Consider the following 19,435-nt stretch of genomic DNA (forward strand, 5'->3'; position numbering starts at 1 on the left):
TCTTCTTTTGTGTGTGAAGGATTAGTCACTAAAATAACATACCAGTGTGTACATTAAGGAGAAACTGATACAATCCTTTCCAGCATAAAAGTCCTCTATGACTATTCAATGTCTGGTGTTATGGACCTTTTTTTTTTTTTTTTTTTTTTTTTTTTTTTTTTTGAGGTGGAGTTTCGCTCTTGTTGCCCAGGCTGGAGTACAGCAGTGGCATGATCTTGGCTCATCACAACCTCTGCCTTTCGGTTATAAGCGATTCTCCTGCCTCAGTCTCCTGAGTAGCTGGGATTACAGGCATGTGCCACCACACCAGGCTAATTTTGTATTTTTAGTAGAGACGGGGTTTCTCCATGTTGGTCAGGCTGGTCTCAAACTCCTGATCTCAGGTGATCCGCCTGCTCGGCCTCCCAAAGTGCTGGGATTACAGGAATGAGCCACTGCGTCCGGCCAGACTTGTTGATCTCACCTTTGCTGTCTAAGTAGCCAAAGAACTAATTAAACAGTAAACCAACTGATTTATATTAGTGACTTCCATGATAGAATTTTAGTTTGAGTATAGAGGATATTTGGAATTAGGTCACTTTTGCACATGTTTCAAACTGCAACATGTAGTTATCCACCTGTTCTCCAGGTTGAACCTGGTGAGAAATGTTAAGGACCTAGACATCATGTTTTATTCATTGGAGTCTGAAGACAGTCTGCTTGGGTTGACATCCTAGCTCTGTCAAATAGTAATTCTGTGACCTTGGGCAAGTTATGTACCTCTCTGTCCTTCAGCTTCATCATCAATAAAATCACATTAAAAATAGTATCTACCTCACAGGGTTGTAATGGGGATTAAATCAGTTAGCCATATGCAAAGCATTTAGAACAGTGTCTGGCTCATATTCTGCTATGCAAGTGTCTGCTGTTTTTACTCATATTCCCAAGGATTGGCATGGTGCCTGGCACAGAGGAGTTTTCACATGATGTTTGTTGACTGATTGGATACATACCTGCTGGCTAAAGAACTTACTTGGGAGTTTTTGGGCTAACTGTTCTGAACAAATACATTTCAGTCTATCACTTATTTCCCTTGATTTCACATCTGCTCATTTCTCTAAAACTGTTAGTCCTTCAGGCACAGCATTTCTAACCATTCTCTGGAAACAAGTAACTGTGCTTGGGTCCCAACTTGTACTGGGCTTGGCTATAATCCTTTCTAATTACTCGTTTTCTAGGATGATCCAATTTTAAGACCTGTCATTTGTTTTTTAGACCAATCTGTTCACATTTTAGGAATTCAGATTATTTTATCAATATTATAATTAAGCATTTTGAAGTGTCCCAGAATTAATATTATATTGTAACATTCATGCCTAACATTATGATGAAGCTTCTGACATCACAGCCAACTTATTATGCATATTCCTGTCCCATTAGCTCAATAAGATGCCAGTTTATTTGCATATTATTGCTTGACCCTGATATCATGGCTGATTAATTTGCATATCCCTATCTAATTGGTTCAAATAAGTTTTTGCCATTTTATTTATTGGCCCGGCTCCCAGACTAGTGGCTTTTAGTTCAAATCAATTGAATTTGGAGTGTTTTTCTTTGTTGTGCTTTCAGCACCAGTGGAAGGACAGATAAGGGTGGTAGTCAAGGATATTAGAAACAACTTTGGAATGTACAGAGGAAACAGCTACTGCTTTTATTTCCTCTTTCAGTGGAGGAAACTCAAGGAAAAAAGACAATAATTTAGACATGTGGGCATGGTGTTTTTCAGGGAAGAGGATACTGGACTGATGAAAGAAATAGAACTTCTTATTTGAGGAAATTCCATTATATAAAGCAAAAGATGTATTCTATTTTACTGTGCAAAAAACAAATTCTAACTCAGAACTTGGCTGATCTAGGCCTCAGTTAAAATTATGACATAGTGTTTTAAGCCTCTGAAGTGTAGTTTTCAAATTTAAGATGCATAAAAATAACATGGCTGTATGTGTGTGTATGGATGGGGAGGATCTGTTTAAAATTCAGTTTCCAGGTTTTCACTCCTAGATACTCAGTTACAGCTCAGTTTGAATTAGTCCTTGAAATCTTAGCTTTTAATAAGTACCATAGGTGATTCTGATGGGGTTATGCAAAATGCCACGTTGATAAATATTGCCTGAGGGAATGACCTACCTCTGCTGCTTCGTGGTTTCTTCTTGGAATCTAGTAGTTACCTGAGGTTGGGTGAGTTGCTCTTCCCTAAATGATCTCAAATATTTAAATCTGTTCGCATTTCCCAAATTACATTTCTGGGACAGTAGAAAAGCAGATAGAGAAAAGACAAACCCATGAACCACATTTTAAAAATGGTACCTTCTACCTTCTAGAAAACGGAGTGTGTGTGGGTGGAGGGAGAGAGACGGTAAATTTTGCTGTCCTAGGTCAGATAAGCCACATACGGGCAGTGTGACATATAGTGATGGTGATTATTTCATCACCACAAGTCCCCTGTTCCCTCGCTTATCATTTCCCTCAAGTAGTTGATGCTGCTTTCCAACATTTCATTTGTCTTTGCTTTTGGAGACTTAGATGTTTTCAGGGAATCTCTTCTACAGACCCAAATGTTGCTTTTCACAGTTCAGATTTCATTTCACAATGACAAGGCAGGACTAGCGATGGCCAGGAAGAGGACTAGGGGTGGAGCTTAGAACAGAGAGTGAAAGGGAGGAAAAATGATGAAGGAGAGAACTTTGCAACCATTGTTGATCTCATCTCACCTCCTAGACACCCCTCTAGCTCCTTGATGTTCAGGAGACTGCTGGAATAGATACATGTGATTTCAGCCCTTTATCATATGGGTTTCCAGCTTGCCTCCATGCTTGACATTTTTTTTTTAATGTTTTCCACTCCCCCAGTTTAGGTGAATGCAAACCACATCAAAGGAACAGGACTGCACACTTTCTGCCCTTGTAGATTTGCCATGGCTACTAGCAGTACAAACACAGAAAAAAGTCTCAAAAGAACTACATGCTGGCTTCAGGAAATAAGGGAAGTAGAACAGGTCTATGAGAACACATTTTGCTTCATTTTGGTCTGGGCAAGAGGAGGAATCTGCGAGAAACCACAAGTGAAGCAAGAAAATCAATTTGTAGTTCTGAGAAGGCAAGAAAAGGGGGTGCCCTCGAGCTGTTTGACTGGGAGTATCCATAAGGGTTTACATTTACGAACTTTTTCCTGAGTCTCCAAGAATCCCTCCATCTCCAACAATCCACAAAGACTCCATTTCTAGTCTTACCTACTGTGAGGACCTCATCTTGATGTTTCAGCTTTGGGCAGGGGCAGTACCTTAACAGGTTAGAGCTGAGGAATCCTCACTCTCCCATCTTGAAGGTGAGGGTGTGGGCAAGGCTGAATGCTATACTCTCAAGTGCTCTGCATTGAGAACCAGGGGATCTGAACTTCAGTCCTACCCTCAGATCAGCTGACTTCAAATGTCAGCAGTGATAAGAGCAACTGCAAGTACTGAAGACCCCCATCTACGTGGCACATACAGGAAGATAGTTTATGTACATTGTCTAACGTCTCTAAGCTTCAATTTTCTCACTGGTAAGATATAAATATTATCTTCAGAAACTACCTCATAGGGCTATCATGAGAACCCCATGAGAAAATCAAGTTAAAAAAAGATTTCTAAATTAGGTAGTGTTCTATAACTGATAATGTGACTTTTTATCAGTTAAAAATAATTCTCAGATTGAAATAGAAAAAGAATTTCTACTGAATAGATCAAAATTTAAAAGCTATAATCACTCCAATTTTTGCTGATTTTAAAGTTTAGTGTTTCCTTCTTTAAGCAGCCATGTCCTAAAATAGAAAACTTTCAGAATTTCATTTAATTTACAATAGAAAGTCTAAACTAAACTTACAGTATTGACATTCCTCTTAAAGCTGTAATCAGAACTCTCACATTTCTGAGATGACAAAAACAAACACAAAAACAAAAAAACCACCAAATTTGAGGAAAGTGGTTTCTGTGACACAAATAGGGACAAAAAGCCAAGTATCTGATTAGCCTCTGACTTGGGAGCTTACACAGATATAAATTCAAGAATAAAAATTATATATACTTTAGCTCAAAACTATGAGATACACAACTTCATACAGTTGGGAATCCTCGGTTTTCCAGTGCCTTCACTTTAACCTCTCTATTCTCTTCCACATTTTTCCCAAGTAGAAAACATTTATTATTTGAAGGAAGACTTACTCCACACAGAGATGTGTAAACGATAACAAAGCTATTGAGACATGTTTACTAGGCAGAAGGCTTGATTCTCTCCAAGTACAAAGCAAAAACACCTACACATATTCTATAGCACCAACTTGCTCCTGAAGAACAGTCTTGCAGCCTGCAAGATTCAGGATCTCGATACAAACACAGTCATGCACTGTGTAAATAACATTTCGGTCAAGGGTGGACTGCCTAGAGAATGGGGGTCTCATAGATTATGATATCATCTTTTCATTGTAACATCTCTATGTTTAGATGCACAAATACAATTGCCTACAGTATTCAGTATGGTAACATGTTGTATAGATTTGTAGCCTAGGAACAATAAGCCAAACCATATAGCTTAGGTGTGTAGTAGGCCATACCATCTAGGTTTGTGTTTACGATGTTTGTGCAATGATCAAATAACCTCATGACACACTTCTCAAAATGTATGCCTTTCGTTAATCAACACATGACTGCTGTTAAATTTAGAAATCCTCACTGTTGCTCACAATCACTTGAAAGTTGGGATATTAACAATGCAAGCGCAAGGATCTACTGTAGAGATGTGCATAGTCCAATTAAGCTTGACACTGCAAAGTATGAAGGGCTGGGATTTGCATTGTTTGTCATAATGATATACAATAGAGGCAAAATCTTCGTGCAATGTATTTTGAATGAATACCACAGGAAGGAGATAACCTTGTTGGAGAGCAATAAGAAAATTATTTTATATATGTTTCCATGTTTTATTTTCTCAATTGTTTTGTTAATTATCTTAATTCACTATAGGGTCTATGCAAAACGTGGGCCTACTGATACTTTTGCCTGAATTAATCAGCTAATTCCATCAAACAGTCAGATAAACATTTTTTTTCTCCACTGAAGCACGTAATTGGTTAAATCATCCATTGGTTGCCTTCCCATGTTGCATATTTAGCCCAAGATTTGACAAAATCACTAATAGAAATGACTACAATAGTATTTAGTGAGCACTTAGTTGTGCCAGGCCCTATGCTTTCATTTATTTCTCATAGCGTCATCAACAAAGTCCTCTCATTATTCCTACTTTATAGATAATGCAGCTGAGGCTTAGAAGAGTTAAATAAATAACTTGTGCAATGTCAAATTGCTAGTTAGTGGCAGATGGAGTTTAAACTCTGGCAAAACAACCCACTTTAGTTCCAATTAACTAGCCATTTCCAGCAAATGCAGTTTGGCATTTGAATTACCTGGAATGATCTTATTATATAATTTTGGTCTCCTCGTACACAGGTCAACATACTTTGAGACAGAACATCCAAGTGCTTAAAGTTATTTTAATGGTAAGTAGGTTAAACACATTTGAAATGCAAGGTTTGTTTTCTCAGGACATAGCTCCTTTGTAAATAATTCATTATTCATTCAACAGCTATGCTTAGTGCTGCCCGTCACTGAGAGCATTGTGGGAGGCATAAATACAGAACACAGTCTAGTGAGAGAGAAGCATGATATTTGAGGGTGTAAACAAATGGCTAGTGGCATTTTAAAAAGGCAAAGATTTGTTCTACTGGGATGGATCTTAAAACCATGAGATCTTAAGACCTCATGAGTAGCTGACATTTCAGCCGCAACTTGGAGGAAGTGAAGAAGTGAGCCATGAGGTATCTGTTCTCTCTCCCAGACACCCCATGGCTCAATTCTTCATGTCTTCTCGGTTGTTGCTGAAATACCACCTACTCATGAGGGCTTCCCTGAACTCCATTTACAATGAATCCCCAATACTTCTCATCCTACTTCCTGCTTTACTGCTTCATGGCATCTGTTACCTCTTGGGTACTCATGCTTTTGCTATCAGTTGGGTTCTTTTCCGTCTCCTTACATTAGAATGCAAGCTGCAGGAGGGGAGGGTCTTTGGGTTATTTTACCCGTTAATGTAAAAAGGTTATTTTATCCTAATGCTAAAAACAATGCTGATTTAAAGTAGGAACACAATATATGCTTATTGAATTAACGGAGGAGATAATACTTAAGTTGGACCTAAAGAATGGGTAGCATTTAGATAGACATTGTGGGCAGGAAGGGAATTCCAGGTGAAGGAGATGACCTAAGCAAAGGATAGAGGCAGAAAGTTGTATTGTTTGTTTGCAAAAGAGTGTCTGGTCAATTTGGTGAAAATAAAATATGACATGACATAGGCTGGACATATCCACATTACTTAGACTCAAGAGATTAGAGTGATTATGGCTTAATTCCACAGACAGTGGGGAGCCCTTAAAATTAGGGCTTTTTCAGGATATTTACTCTTTAAATATTCTTTCTTGATAATTAAAATCATTCCAGGCAGTTCAAATGCAGGGGTGAACTCAGGTGTGGATCCTGAAGTGAATACAATTTTGCCAGTTCTCTTTAGAAAAAAAGAATATAAAGTTATGAATACTAAATTAGGTATGACCTCCGGCCTGTCCTTATTTATGCCACAATGGTGAGTTAGTCAGTGCATTTCAGGTACCCTTCCTTCTCTGGGATAGCTAGCAATAACCTGACTATACATGATATGACTGTAAGTCGCATAAAACTAACCTGCTAGACCTAACTTCCCTTAGCCAAGTTTCCAAAATACCTGTACCCAGCCTCTCTGATGCCACTCAACAAGAAGAAATAGATAGTGGAGAAGCCACAGTGGAAAGAGACAGCAAACTGGGATGAACAAATCTTGGTTGAAACATCTGTCTGTGATTAGGGGAACTCATTTCTGGGACCCTGGAAGAAGCCAGGACAAATGAGGGGCCCTGAAGCTTTTTTGGCTTCATGGTAAAACTGCCCTGGAATTCTGCTGAAGCGTATAGAATGACTTAGGAAGTCTAGAAGAGTACTAGGCATAGGTGATGAGGGGATGGTTGGCATGGGCATTTGGGATAAAGCCTAAGAGAGAGGATGCAAAGAAACCACGTCATGAGAGTTGGCTGTTGAACCAAACGCCAGGGAAAAGTCAAAGGTATCTGAAGTTACCTTAGGATACTGAATAATAATCTGGGAGTAAACTGTTATTGTAGTTAAAAATTTCTCTGCATGTTTTTCACTTACAGTCACATTAAATACTCTATATTTTTAGAGAAAACTGTGCTGATTGCTTTAAACTTGCTGCGTTACACTACTAGGCACAGTAAAAACAGCAAGTTATTTAATAGTGTCTTAGTGACATGAAAGAATCAGTACGGCTTCCCCAGGTGACTTATTTATAAGGAGAAATAAACTCAGGTACCAGGAGAATTTGGTTGACAAATGAGTGGATGAGGGGAAGCTCAGCTGTAGCACTTTTTAGCTGTTATGCTTTAGAATAAAAAATCACTATGCTGCCTTAGGATAACCTTTTGAAATCTGCAATATTTTTATTAAAGAAAGCATTGAGTAACCAGTAATGTTGGTTGTAATTCCTCAGCCGCAAACAATGACAACTGCAGTCAATTTATGATGACCTTGTGGCATATCAAGAAAATTCCTCACACTTTAATGATTTAGTGGAAAATTAAAAATATAATTGATTTAATCATACAGAGAAGAAGAAAAATTATGTTTAACCGTGGAAGTGACAAGTCCTTGAGTTGACTTTGCTTTTGAGCAAGGGTGTACTCTATTCACCATGTCTTACTAAGGTTGGATTGTATAGAACTTTCAATCCCCACATCTCCCCCATCCTCAACATAAGCTGTGGAATTAAATGCATTACCATAGGGGTTCACTCTCAAACAGAGATTTTATTATGCATATATATTGAAATGCTGTGTCTTTAATAAATGGTATTGTAGGGACTATGTTAAACTATCAAATACCTAATAAATAAGTCTCAGAGAAAATATTATTTTTTATATTGTGCATGAATTTTGACCAAAACCCCCCCCTAACCTCAACAAAATTATAATCTGTCATAAGTACTCTCTTTCAGAAAAGAAGCAAACATTTTCAGCTTTCAATGCCATCAAAAAGACAATTGATACTTTGGCTCCAAAGAAGGAAAATAGATTTAATCTTCTATGCCAATTGCTATAAATTGAGAGTGGCTTCCTGGGGCACTGTGTTGGGATGAATTCTGAGACTGCTTCCAGGCTCCGTAGGAAAGGGAACTGTGATCAATTAAGGAGTGGGGAGTCGCAGCATGTGCGCCATGCATTTGGTATCCACGATGAAACAGCATTTAAAAAAAATCAATAAACACCGCAGGCTTACCGGATAGGCCACCCACATCCATCTTCTTCAGGTTCTTTGCCTCCAGAATGACAACAGTCAGTTTACCAGCGGTAGGTACGTAGCGAAGGGAGAAGCAGATATCACCCAATTTCTCTTGCTAAGAAAACAAACAAAAAAAAGTATTAGTAATTTTTCAAATAAAAGTAAATAGAGTTTTAACATATACATTGTAAATTCTTCAAGAGGAGAATTATGTTGACTAGAATTTGAAAATTTTAGGTCCATTGGGATTTACACAGTGGCCTTTCATTGATTAAGGTATCAAGAGTGATAAAGGCTTTTATTTTTATTTTTTCCCAAGACCATGTATTTCAGTTTTTGACAGAGATCAGCTATACTTTAATGTTCATCAAAATATATCTATAATTCAATGGTGCAGGAAATGAGAACAACATGACTTTTAAAAGAGACTTTGTGCCCTGAATAGCACTGCAAAACTCTTGGCAAAATTTTCATAATTTTGTTAAATAGCTTCAAAAAAAGGCTAACATTTTTTTAGTTGAATCAATCTACCTGTTTTTGTCTTTTTACATTTCAAATAGGATTATGACTAATACTCTATATTTAGGTTTTTGGGAAAAAAGACTTGCATTCGTGTTTCATTAAATTCTATTTATTGTATCTATTATTATTTATAATTACTATATTATTATTTAGTAAATTATCTCCATTATATCCATTGATGAGAAATTCTGAATTCCTAATAACTGAAATGTAGCAAAATATGTTTTTGAACTTTTAGTATTACTCATCTCAAGTGAGGTCTGACTTTTTTTCCTAATCCTAAACATCTGAGCAGCAGGCTAGCAAATGGAAACCCACAGTAACACAACGCAAACCCATCTCATAACTTCTCGTGTTATTTTGTTGGTACCATGCTTTAGTCCCAAAGAACATTCAACAGTCAGTCCTGTACTGAGGCATTTTTGAACAACCGATCAAGTGTTTACAATGATGATGGTATATAGAACTTTTACTTTTTTTTCAGAAAAGACTCCGACTGATTCTCCTCCCTTGTTTTATTTTCTAAGATGACTAATTGAGAACCATATTATTGTTCAACATAAGTAGAATTTGCATTCATATTTATAAGCATGAGATAAGAGATAGAGAGTGAGAGAGAGAAAGAGTTTGTTGCATGTCCCTCAAATACTGGAGGCTCTAGAGTGCTTTCTGACATGCAGAATTAGCTATACGGCAAATCAGGATTTATTTTAGTGTTTTCCCCAATCAATGCAAATTCTGGTTCTAAAGAAGGCAACAGTTGTGTCAGACTGCTGCAGATAGACCTTTAATAAAGGAATGAGGTAAAGAAGGCCGTATACTAAGGCACTGTTAAGTTATACCCTTATTATGACTACATGTATCTTTATCTATAACTTGACATATGTGTTAAGTTGGCCAGAGTCTCCAGTGTGGAAATAGGTACCTAGATGTATTTAACAAGGTAAGGAAATATAATTCCCCCCCTTTTTTGGGAGGATTGTACTCATATCCATTTTTCAAAAGAGAAAGGTTATAATTTATCTATAATTGAGAAGTAATACATTCAATATGTGAGGGAGAAATAGTGCCTCTTTCTGCTAAAGTAATGCCTGTGCTGGAAACATCACCGTATATGTTTATGGCTTCAAGTCTTTCACTTCTTGAATCCCCGTAGCATTTTACCATACATCTCTCTGTTACTAAGAACTTTGTTTTTGTCTTAGTGTGTATGTGTCTTAACTCTCCCACATGACTGTAAACTCCTTGAAGACAGGATCCACGACTAAATTATCACTTTCCACACAGTTTCAAAACTTAAATAAGTAGAAACTTTAGAAAATACCTGTTTTGAATTATCTAGGTCATAGCCTCCTTTCATTAATTTAAATAATAGTTACTTCTGATGTGCCGAATTCACCTGATGTGCCTACTCACTCCTAGGAATTAATTTATATAGCAAGAGAGGCTAGTGGAATAAATTACTCTTCAGAGTCTCTGAAATCAAATAATGGGAGACAATATCATGGAAATTAATATAAAATATGGACAAATTCATCTGAACTTTATGGGACAAGAGAAATGTAAATTAACAAAATTGCTGTTTAAAATGCTCATTAGGAGGGCTCTTTTTTCTTTTTTCCTTATTTTTATTTTTATTTTTATTTTTTTTAGAATTCTATCTGTTTTCCACAGCAGTCTCCTGGGAGAACTAATTGTGTTGCAGAATCAGGTTACTCTAACTGTTCTAATTAGGAATTTCAGACATGATTGCTCTCTCTTAAATAACATCTCCCTTTATGGGCCATAATCTAATTCCATGATTAATTTAGGGGCATTGCAATTGTTTTAAACAAAAAAATGTTACAACTTGTCTTTCTTCCAATATCTTTTTATACCTCTATCTTATGACACATAGGAAATTTAAAAGATTTTACATAATATTTATCTTTAGAAGAGAGTATCTGTATGGTTTGAAAAAGCATACCTGAAGCAGCAAGTGTGTGATGTTACCTGTAATTTTAAAGTTATGGGATGGGGGAAGAATGAGTCTTTGAAAGGAAAAAAAAATGGGCATTTTGGGAAAAAGAGAAATGTGGAAAAGTGACTTTTTTAAAGCACCCTTTATAGATCTACATTTGCTTCATTAGTTTAAGAAATTTAACATGTAAAATTTCATTTGCTCATAAAATTATCATAATTGGTATGCCAAATTGAAAGTGTAGTTTATATTAATTAACTGAAGTTACTTTTCAAAGTATTAACTTTTATTACTTCTGGATCTCCAAGATATTTAAAATTCAGCCCTTGATTTTCCTGAAATTTATGTCCTTTATGAGCATCAACAAGGTAGAGAAAAACTCATTTTCAGAAAGAGGCAAGGAAAATATCCAGTTTATATGAACTTTTGTCTTGTTGGTGAAATTTTTGGAGGTCTAAGTATATGCTTTCCCTAATGCTCTAAGAATCAGCTTTAACAATTTTCTACCAAAAGTTTGAGAATTAGGGCAACTTTCTTTTACTACCTGATGGCTTGATAAATGATTAACTGATTTAGGACATTTGCAAATATGATTGTCATGTGTTTTTCACATGTTGTGGAGGATGAGGGACTTGAAGTTCATATGAAACATAGCCAGAATATGCATCCTACTCATGGCAGGATGATTCTGGACTCCTGTGTCAACCCCTAAGGTGTATTCTATTCTGCCCCAGTCAAAAGAAGGGTTGTGTCTGTGGTTTATATAGTAAGCCAGTGTTGTCACACTGAATCAGATTTAAAGACTCATACCAGTATGAATTTTTGGAAACAAATATTTTCATTTTCTCAGTGAAGTCTTTCCCTGAATGTCTGTGATGAGAAGGAAAGCATGTCTGTCCCTAGAGTCTTGTTCTAGCATGTGAAGGCTTTACTACAACTCTTGTCCATCAACATAGAGGAACCTGATAGTTTTACATGAACAGTTTTACATCAAACTCTAATTTCATAGTTTTGACATTCCAGTTTGGAAGAAAGATGTTTAGTAATTTATAAACATTTAATATAAATTATTTATCACTCTAAAGTTCTAAAAATAAAGATTTTCAAAATTAAAAAAAAAAAAGTTTTTCTTTGGTGGGATTATGGTGATGGGGACTAAAAAGGTTCCTGGAAAATTTACAAAGAAAAAAGAAGATACCCAAATCAGATCCTTGCTGCTCCTTGACAATTTTGTCTACTTTTTTTCTAGAATAGCCGTGTGAACTAGATACTGTTATGTCCATTTTATATATAAAGACTTTGAGATGCAGAGGCTGTCGGTTACAAAGCTGTCTCAGAGAGGAACTGGAGCAGGCTCTTTTGACTCAAAATCATGAGTTTTCTTTACCAGGACACTGCTGTCTGTAAATGATAGAAACTAACGTTCCAGCTGGCCATCCACTTGATTATTCCACTCTTACTTTATTTCTGTAACGAAATTAATATTCAACACCAATCCCTTCTCTCAACTATTCTCTCCAACATCCTTCCCTCAGGGTCACTAACTCATCTGTTTCTAGTGGCCTATTCTTTTTTCTCTGTTTTCCTCTGTTCATTTAACCAACAAGTCCTGATATTTCTGATTTTGTAAGTATCTCTCAGGTTGGATTTTTTTCCTTTTTTCTTTCCTTTTTTGTCCATCATCAGCAACGAACCTCTGCCCTCACCACATGCACTTCAATGTGACCACCATCTCCTTATAATACTTGCCACTATCACCATCACCTTCTCCACCCTACACTAGGATTGCTGCTAACACCACCACCTCAATCACCTCCACCTCCAAGTTTTACCATCAGTTCCATTGTGTTTGAGCCCTACTGACATTTCTGTCATTTTTTCTGAAATAGTCTTATTAAAAACCTCTTTAGTTATGGTCTTTCCAAAATTCAGTGCATACCGCATACTAAGCCAAGCGAATGTTTGAAAGGTCTGAACCCCTCTTCCTCTTCCTGACTTTCAAAAAGTTTATACTTTGCCTCTGCCCTAAATGTCTAAACCAGTTTCTCCTGCTTCACTGCTTCTTCAACCCTTAGAATATATTTTGAACCTGACCACGTCTTCATTCATAGGTTATCACTCTAGTCCAAGTGACCAAACATCCTGATTTGCTCAAGATCCCCCTGGTTTAAGATCTAAAGTCCTGTATCCTGGGAAACCCCTCAGTCCCAGGCAAGCCATGACTAGTGGCAACCTTAAGTCCATGGCATTGTCCCTTCTGGGCTAGACTTCTGTAATGGCCTCGTAACAGCTTCTTTGCATCTCTTCTTGCTCCTTTCTAGTTTCCTTCTCACATAAAAGAAAGCATGATCTTTTTAAAATGGAAACCTGAACATGGAACAATCCCACTCAGAGCCCTTTGATATCTTGCCATTTTACTTAGAATAACATCTTTTCTTTATTCTAAAAAGCCTGATATGATCAGACCCCTTCATATTCCACCACTATTCTCCAGTTCTCACTTCCTCTTCTCAAAACATGCCAAGCACACTTCTGTCTGAAGGTCTTTGCACTGATGTTCCTTCTGTCAGCAATATTCTTCTCCTAGATTCTGCTGTGAATTGTTTCATTAATTTGTTCAGCTTTCTGCTTGTATGTTACCTCTTTAAGGACTTTTTCCATGGCCACTCTATCTAACATAGTCCAGTGCTGTCCTAAAGATAAGTACTACCTCTCCTCTTGCTCTGCTTCTTTTTTGTCTCAGTACATGTCATTACTTGACATTCCATTATGTCTATTTAGGTTTTCCTCACCAGAATGTCAGATCCATAAGATAAGAGACTTGCTTTTCTTACTGCTGTGTTCCCAGCATTAGAATAGTGTCTATGCCTATTGAATGAGAACATGCCGCTTCCCTACAACTGAATAAGTCAGGTTGGTCTTTTCAGCATCTTTGTTTGGCACAAGTTGAGTTCTCTGAGGAAGGAGACTCAGGCAGATTTTCAACATGAGGTTTATAGGGTGGTCCTTTAGATCAACCCCTCTGGAGAAGTTGTGCTGTGATAGAGTTACATCAAAGTCCTAAGTCAATTCTATGGGGAATTCCGGAGCTGGAAGACAAATTAATGATTTACTAGACAATGACAAAAATACCTTTCCTTTTTGAAAAGCATTATAGAGAATTAGAATAGAGGTCATCATCAATGGATAAATAAAAAGCTTGATTTAAAATGGATCATTTATTTGATGGCTTCTGTAGCCCCATACATCGTTTTACGTGTAAAAAGATGGGTTCATTTTAGTGACCTTTACAAATGGGGCTAAGTTCATACATTTGATGGAAACACTGTACTCTTGAGTGAGTTTTTCAAAAGTACCTGAATTAATGCTGTGACATTTTAAAAGGACATTCTATTTATGTGAATTGTAGGAAGATTTTTCTATGTGTTAAATTGGCAACAGATTCTTTGATGAGTAGATGGTTTTTCTCTGAGATTGAGAGTCTGTTTAGAGGTGACAAACAAATGGAGGCCCATTTATCTCTGAAATGAAAATTCAGGTGGGCGCGGTGGCTCACACCCATAACTCCAGCACTTTGAGAGGCCAAGGCGGGTGGCTCACCTGAGGTCAGGAGTTTCAGTCCAGCCTGGCCAACAGGGCGAAACCCCATCTCTACTAAAAATACAAAAATTAGCTGGGCGTGGTGGCAGGTGCCTGTAATCCCAGCTACTAGGGAAGCTAAGGCAGGAGAATCATTTGAACCCAGGAGGCAGAGGTTACAGTGAGTTAAGATCAAGTCACTGCACTGTAGCCTGGAGGACAAAGCAAGACTCTATTTAAAAAAAAAAAAAAGAAGAAGAAGACAATTCAGACCATTTGCATAGTCCTCTTTGTAAAAATACTAAGACATTCTTCTCTTATATAAAGGACAATGTCATGTTTTTAATTTTAATAAGATAATGGGTAGCTTTAAACATATCTTTTATATGGTAGTATTTTTCAGCTTTATTTTATTCCCACACTACTCTCATACTCCTGAAGTATCTGCCAAATCGGTATTTACATCTAATGGACCAGATGGTCACAGTGTGAAATGTTGCTGTGTAATGTATTCAGGCTAGAAAGACTGAATCTGGCCTAGCGTACAAATGTACAGTAAATTGTTCAGGTGAAAGAGAGAGTGTATCTTTGGATGCTTATTCTTTGGGGATACCCTATAATTCATTGATTTATATTCGTTCATTTCTTATTAAAAATAATTACTGAATTCCACCATAGACTCTCCCAGGCTCTAGTTTAGACTCTACAGGTATCTAGATGAGTGGCAATATAATGTGTTGGCTGTACCACAGAGGTGGCACAAATGCTATAGGAGTTGAAGATTGAAACTTTCCAGGGTCTAGTAACAGAACTGAGAGGGGGACTTTAATTAGAGATTTATTCCCCCAATAATGATTATAAATTTCTGCAAGCCACCCCAAATGCATGTTCTTTGTAAAACCAACGTGCTGGCCATACAAATGTAACTTTACGACCAGCCTTCTAGCTTTCCCCATTTAACTAGAACCGGTGTCTATGAGAGGAGGAGGAAGCCAGGGGACATTTAAGTGTCCTTAGAAGAGCTGTTACCTGGGCTGAGATAAGGAAGGTTCAGCAGGCAGTCAGGATGAACCCCGTCCACAAGAGGGCGTGAGTGTTCTAGGCAAAGGAATACATGTACGCAGTACTTTACCCCTTGAACTGCTTAAACTGAGTTACTCTTCTATAAGTTTAAACTTCTATAAGCTTAAACTAAGTTACTCATGTAATAAGCTTAAATTAAGTTACTCATATAATTTAATTGAAAATGGATTTCTACTTTATGATTTAGATATTCAAAATTTCCTCATGATATCCATAATTTATATTTTGATTAATGGATATACTTGTGGTCCCAATAGAAATAATAATTAACAGAAAAGGGGATAGTCTGATGTGATCAAAATAAGGATTAAAATAGAAAATCAAAGTGTTTCTTAAATGTAACAGCAGGCCTGGTGTGATGGCTCACGCCTGTAATCCCAGAACTTTGGGAGGCTGAGGTGGGTGGACTGCTTGAGCCCAGGAGTTTGAGACCAGCCTGGGCAACATGGCAAAACCCTGTCTCTACAAAAAAATACAACAAAATGGTCAGGTGTGGTAATGTGTGCCTAGAGCCCCAGCTACTCAGGAGGCTGAGGTGGGAGGATTACTTGAGCCTAAGAGGTGAAGGTTGCAGTGAGCAGAGATGGTGCCACTGTATTTTAGCCTGGGAAGCAGAGCAAAACCCTGTCTCAAAAATAAAAACAAATAAACAGTGACAGGAAAGTACAGTATAGAGTGGTGGAAAGTGCACTGGACTGCCATGGGTATTCATTCACTATTTTTTGGTTCAACTGATATTTATCGGGTACCCGCTCTGTACCAGGTACTGTTCTAGGCACTTGGGCACAGTGACCAGTAAGATATGTAAAGTCAATGAAGAAAATAAGCAGTAAAATAAAAAGCATGTTTGGTCTGGTATGTGCTGTGGAAACATGTAAAGTAGCCAGGGGGATAAGGGAGAGCAATTTGAGACAGGAAGTTCAGGGAAGGTCTCTGTAAGAAGGATTTGAAGGAGGTGAAATATGGTCAGCTACTTAACCATCTGGGCCTCACCTTCCTTGTCTTTATAAAACAGGTCTGGATAACATGGTCCTGAAGGTTCTTCTGGCTGGGAAATCATATATTTCCATGATTTTACTTTATTATAGCTACCTCTCTGGTTGTTCTCTCTGTTTTATGGGACTGTGAACTAATAAATGGGCATTTTAAGTCACAGAATTTGTGGAAATTTGTCACATGCAATCAAAACCAGTAAATGCACTCAGTTCTTTCTATCCTTTCCCTCTCTTCTTTAGTTATCTTCGTCGCAGATTTCATAAGGCAATCCATTGGAGTATGAGAAGAAAATGTTAGACCTTCTATTTATATTAACTTTTATCTCATATTTTAAAATTGTGTTTCATTTACATGTTTTATTAAGCACATCATATATTGGTATAGGACAATGTGTATATGATTTATAGATAGAAATATTGGGAGGATGCATCAAATATTTTATTACTGACAAAAGACAAAATAACATTTGGGATCTTTTATTCAACATTAAATATGCTTAGAAGATTCCTCAGTGACTTTGTAACAACATAAACTCTGTAGTCAGGCTACTCAGGTTCAATTCCCAGGTCTGCTTCTTATTACCTACTAAGCCTTGGGAAATGTACTTTCTCTTTTGTGCCTCACTTTTCTCATCTCTAAAGTGCAAGAATAGCAATGGAGTCAGCAGAATTTTATCAGTTTGTATGTATAAAGGAGTTAGAAGAGTTCCTGACTCACAAAATGTGCTGTGTGAATGTTCGCTATTATTATAACAAAATTTCTATTTCAACAACCTCTTTTCTACATAGTACCATGTCTCTCTGCTCCTTTTCACAGCCAAATTTCTTAAAGAAATTGGTTACAATCACTGTCCCCATTTCTTCCTGTTCTACTGATTTCTTGCTTTATCATTTCATTGAAATGGCTGCTACTAAGATTTCATATTACTGAGCCATTAATATTTTGCAGGTCTCATTTCTATGAATTCTCAGCAGAATATATTGACTCCCTTCTCTTCCTTGGATTCTGTAATACAATGCTTTCGTGATTCTAGTTTCTCTGCCTCTCTGGCTACTCACTCTTGGTCTCCTTTTGCAAGGTGTAGTTATAGCTGACTTCTTTTCTTCATAAACTAATCTTATCTCAGTACATGGTTTTAGTTATAATATGGAAGTGATTCTCAAGTTCATATCTCTAGTTTAGATATTTTCTCTAAGCCCCAGACTTTTATATTCAACTGTCCACTAGTCATTGAATATCTCGCACTCATTTTAGACTCAAATACCAAAAACGGAATTTATGATCTTTCTTCTAAATCTGGTTCACTTGATTTCAACAAATGATACTTGCATCCAGCAAGTTGCTTAAGCCAGAAAACTGGGCAATATCATTGATCATTGACTTCTTTCGAGTTCTGATTTTATTTATCATAAAATCTCTCAATAGGTTCACTTGTTTCCATCCTTATTGTCTTCACAATGTGAATAATCGCTCATACATATTACTCCAATAGCCTCTTAATTGGTTTCCTGAAATTTACTCTTGGAACACAATTGACAAAGTCACCTTTTAAATAACAGGCACGGTATCTCACCCCTATATCCCAGCACCTTGGGAGGCTAAGGAGGGTGAATAGCTTGAGGCCAGGATTTTGAGACCAATCAGGCCAAGAAAGCCAGACTCTGTCTCTACACAAAACAAAAAAATAGTCAGGCATGTTGGTACATGCCTGTAGTCCAACTGACTCAGGAGGCTGAGGCAGGAAGATCAGTTGAGCCTGAGAGTTTGAGTCTTCAGTAAGCTATGATTGTGCCACTGCACTTCAGCATGGCAACACAGCAAGATCCTGTCGCTAAAAAACAAAACAACAAAAAACCAGATCTTAAAAACCTTAAGTAGGCCTCCTATCTGTCTTGAGTCAAAGGCCCAAATTTTTACCATCATTTATAATAGCTTCAAGTTCTGTTTTCTGCTTATTCCTCTGCTTCGTCTCCTGCCTCTTTCTCCCTCTGTGCAACAGCCACAAGCGGAAAACCTTCTTTGTATCATTAACTGTGCCATGTCACCTAACTTTCAGAGGCTTCATATAAACAGTTCCTTTTGCTTGACATCCTGCCCTCTTGCCACCCTCCCGTTTATTTAGTGAACTTTTACTCATCTTTCACGTCTCCTCAAAATTCATTTATTTAGAGAAGACTCAAATGATTCATTAAATTAGATCAGAACCTTTTAATAGATTTGTTAGTAGTGATTTGTACTCTTAAAATACCTATTAGTTTGTAATAATGTATTAATTTGCGTGATTATTCGATTATATCTCACCTCGATGAATGTAACCTCCTTTGCGTCATGCCCTTTTATCTATATGCAGATGACCTGGCACGTGTATTATGAATACATATTTATGAAGCTAAAGAATGAATACCTTTTTTTTTTTTTGAGACGGAGTTTCACTCTTGTTACCCAGGCTGGAGTGCAATGGCGCGATCTCGGCTCACTGCAACCTCCGCCTCCTGGGTTCAAGCAATTCTCCTGCCTCAGCCTCCTGAGTAGCTGGGATTACAGGCACCCGCCACCGTGCCCAGCTGATTTTTTGTATTTTTAGTAGAGACGGGGTTTCACCATGTTGACCAGGATGGTCTCAATCTCTTGACCTCGTGATCCACCCGCCTCGGCCTCCCAAAGTGCTGGGATTACAGAGCCACCAAGACTCTGCCAGAGTCTCTGTAGTTTACCAAAAGTCCACTCTCTTCTTCCTGAGAACACAGCTGGACTACATTTCCCAGCCTTTCTTGTAGTTACATGTGGTCTTATGATTGGGTTCTAGCGAAAATGGAATGTCAACATAAGTGATGTGCGCACCA

General features: G+C 37.5%; 1 protein-coding gene across 5 annotated transcripts in view; it reads right to left on the reverse strand.

Moving 5' to 3' along the window:
• The window catches only part of SYT1 (synaptotagmin 1), a 566,577-nt gene that overhangs the window by 96,161 nt on the left and 450,981 nt on the right, over positions 1–19,435 (reverse strand). For all 5 annotated transcript variants that reach the window (XM_010338453.3, XM_003927827.3, XM_074402517.1 and 2 more), the window contains one exon: positions 8,450–8,567. In XM_010338453.3, coding sequence (XP_010336755.1) covers positions 8,450–8,567 — 118 coding nt within the window. The remainder of the gene's footprint in view (positions 1–8,449; positions 8,568–19,435) is intronic.

The sequence above is a fragment of the Saimiri boliviensis genome, chromosome 7, assembly GCF_048565385.1.
Source record: "Saimiri boliviensis isolate mSaiBol1 chromosome 7, mSaiBol1.pri, whole genome shotgun sequence".
NCBI classification, from domain to species: Eukaryota; Metazoa; Chordata; class Mammalia; order Primates; family Cebidae; genus Saimiri; species Saimiri boliviensis.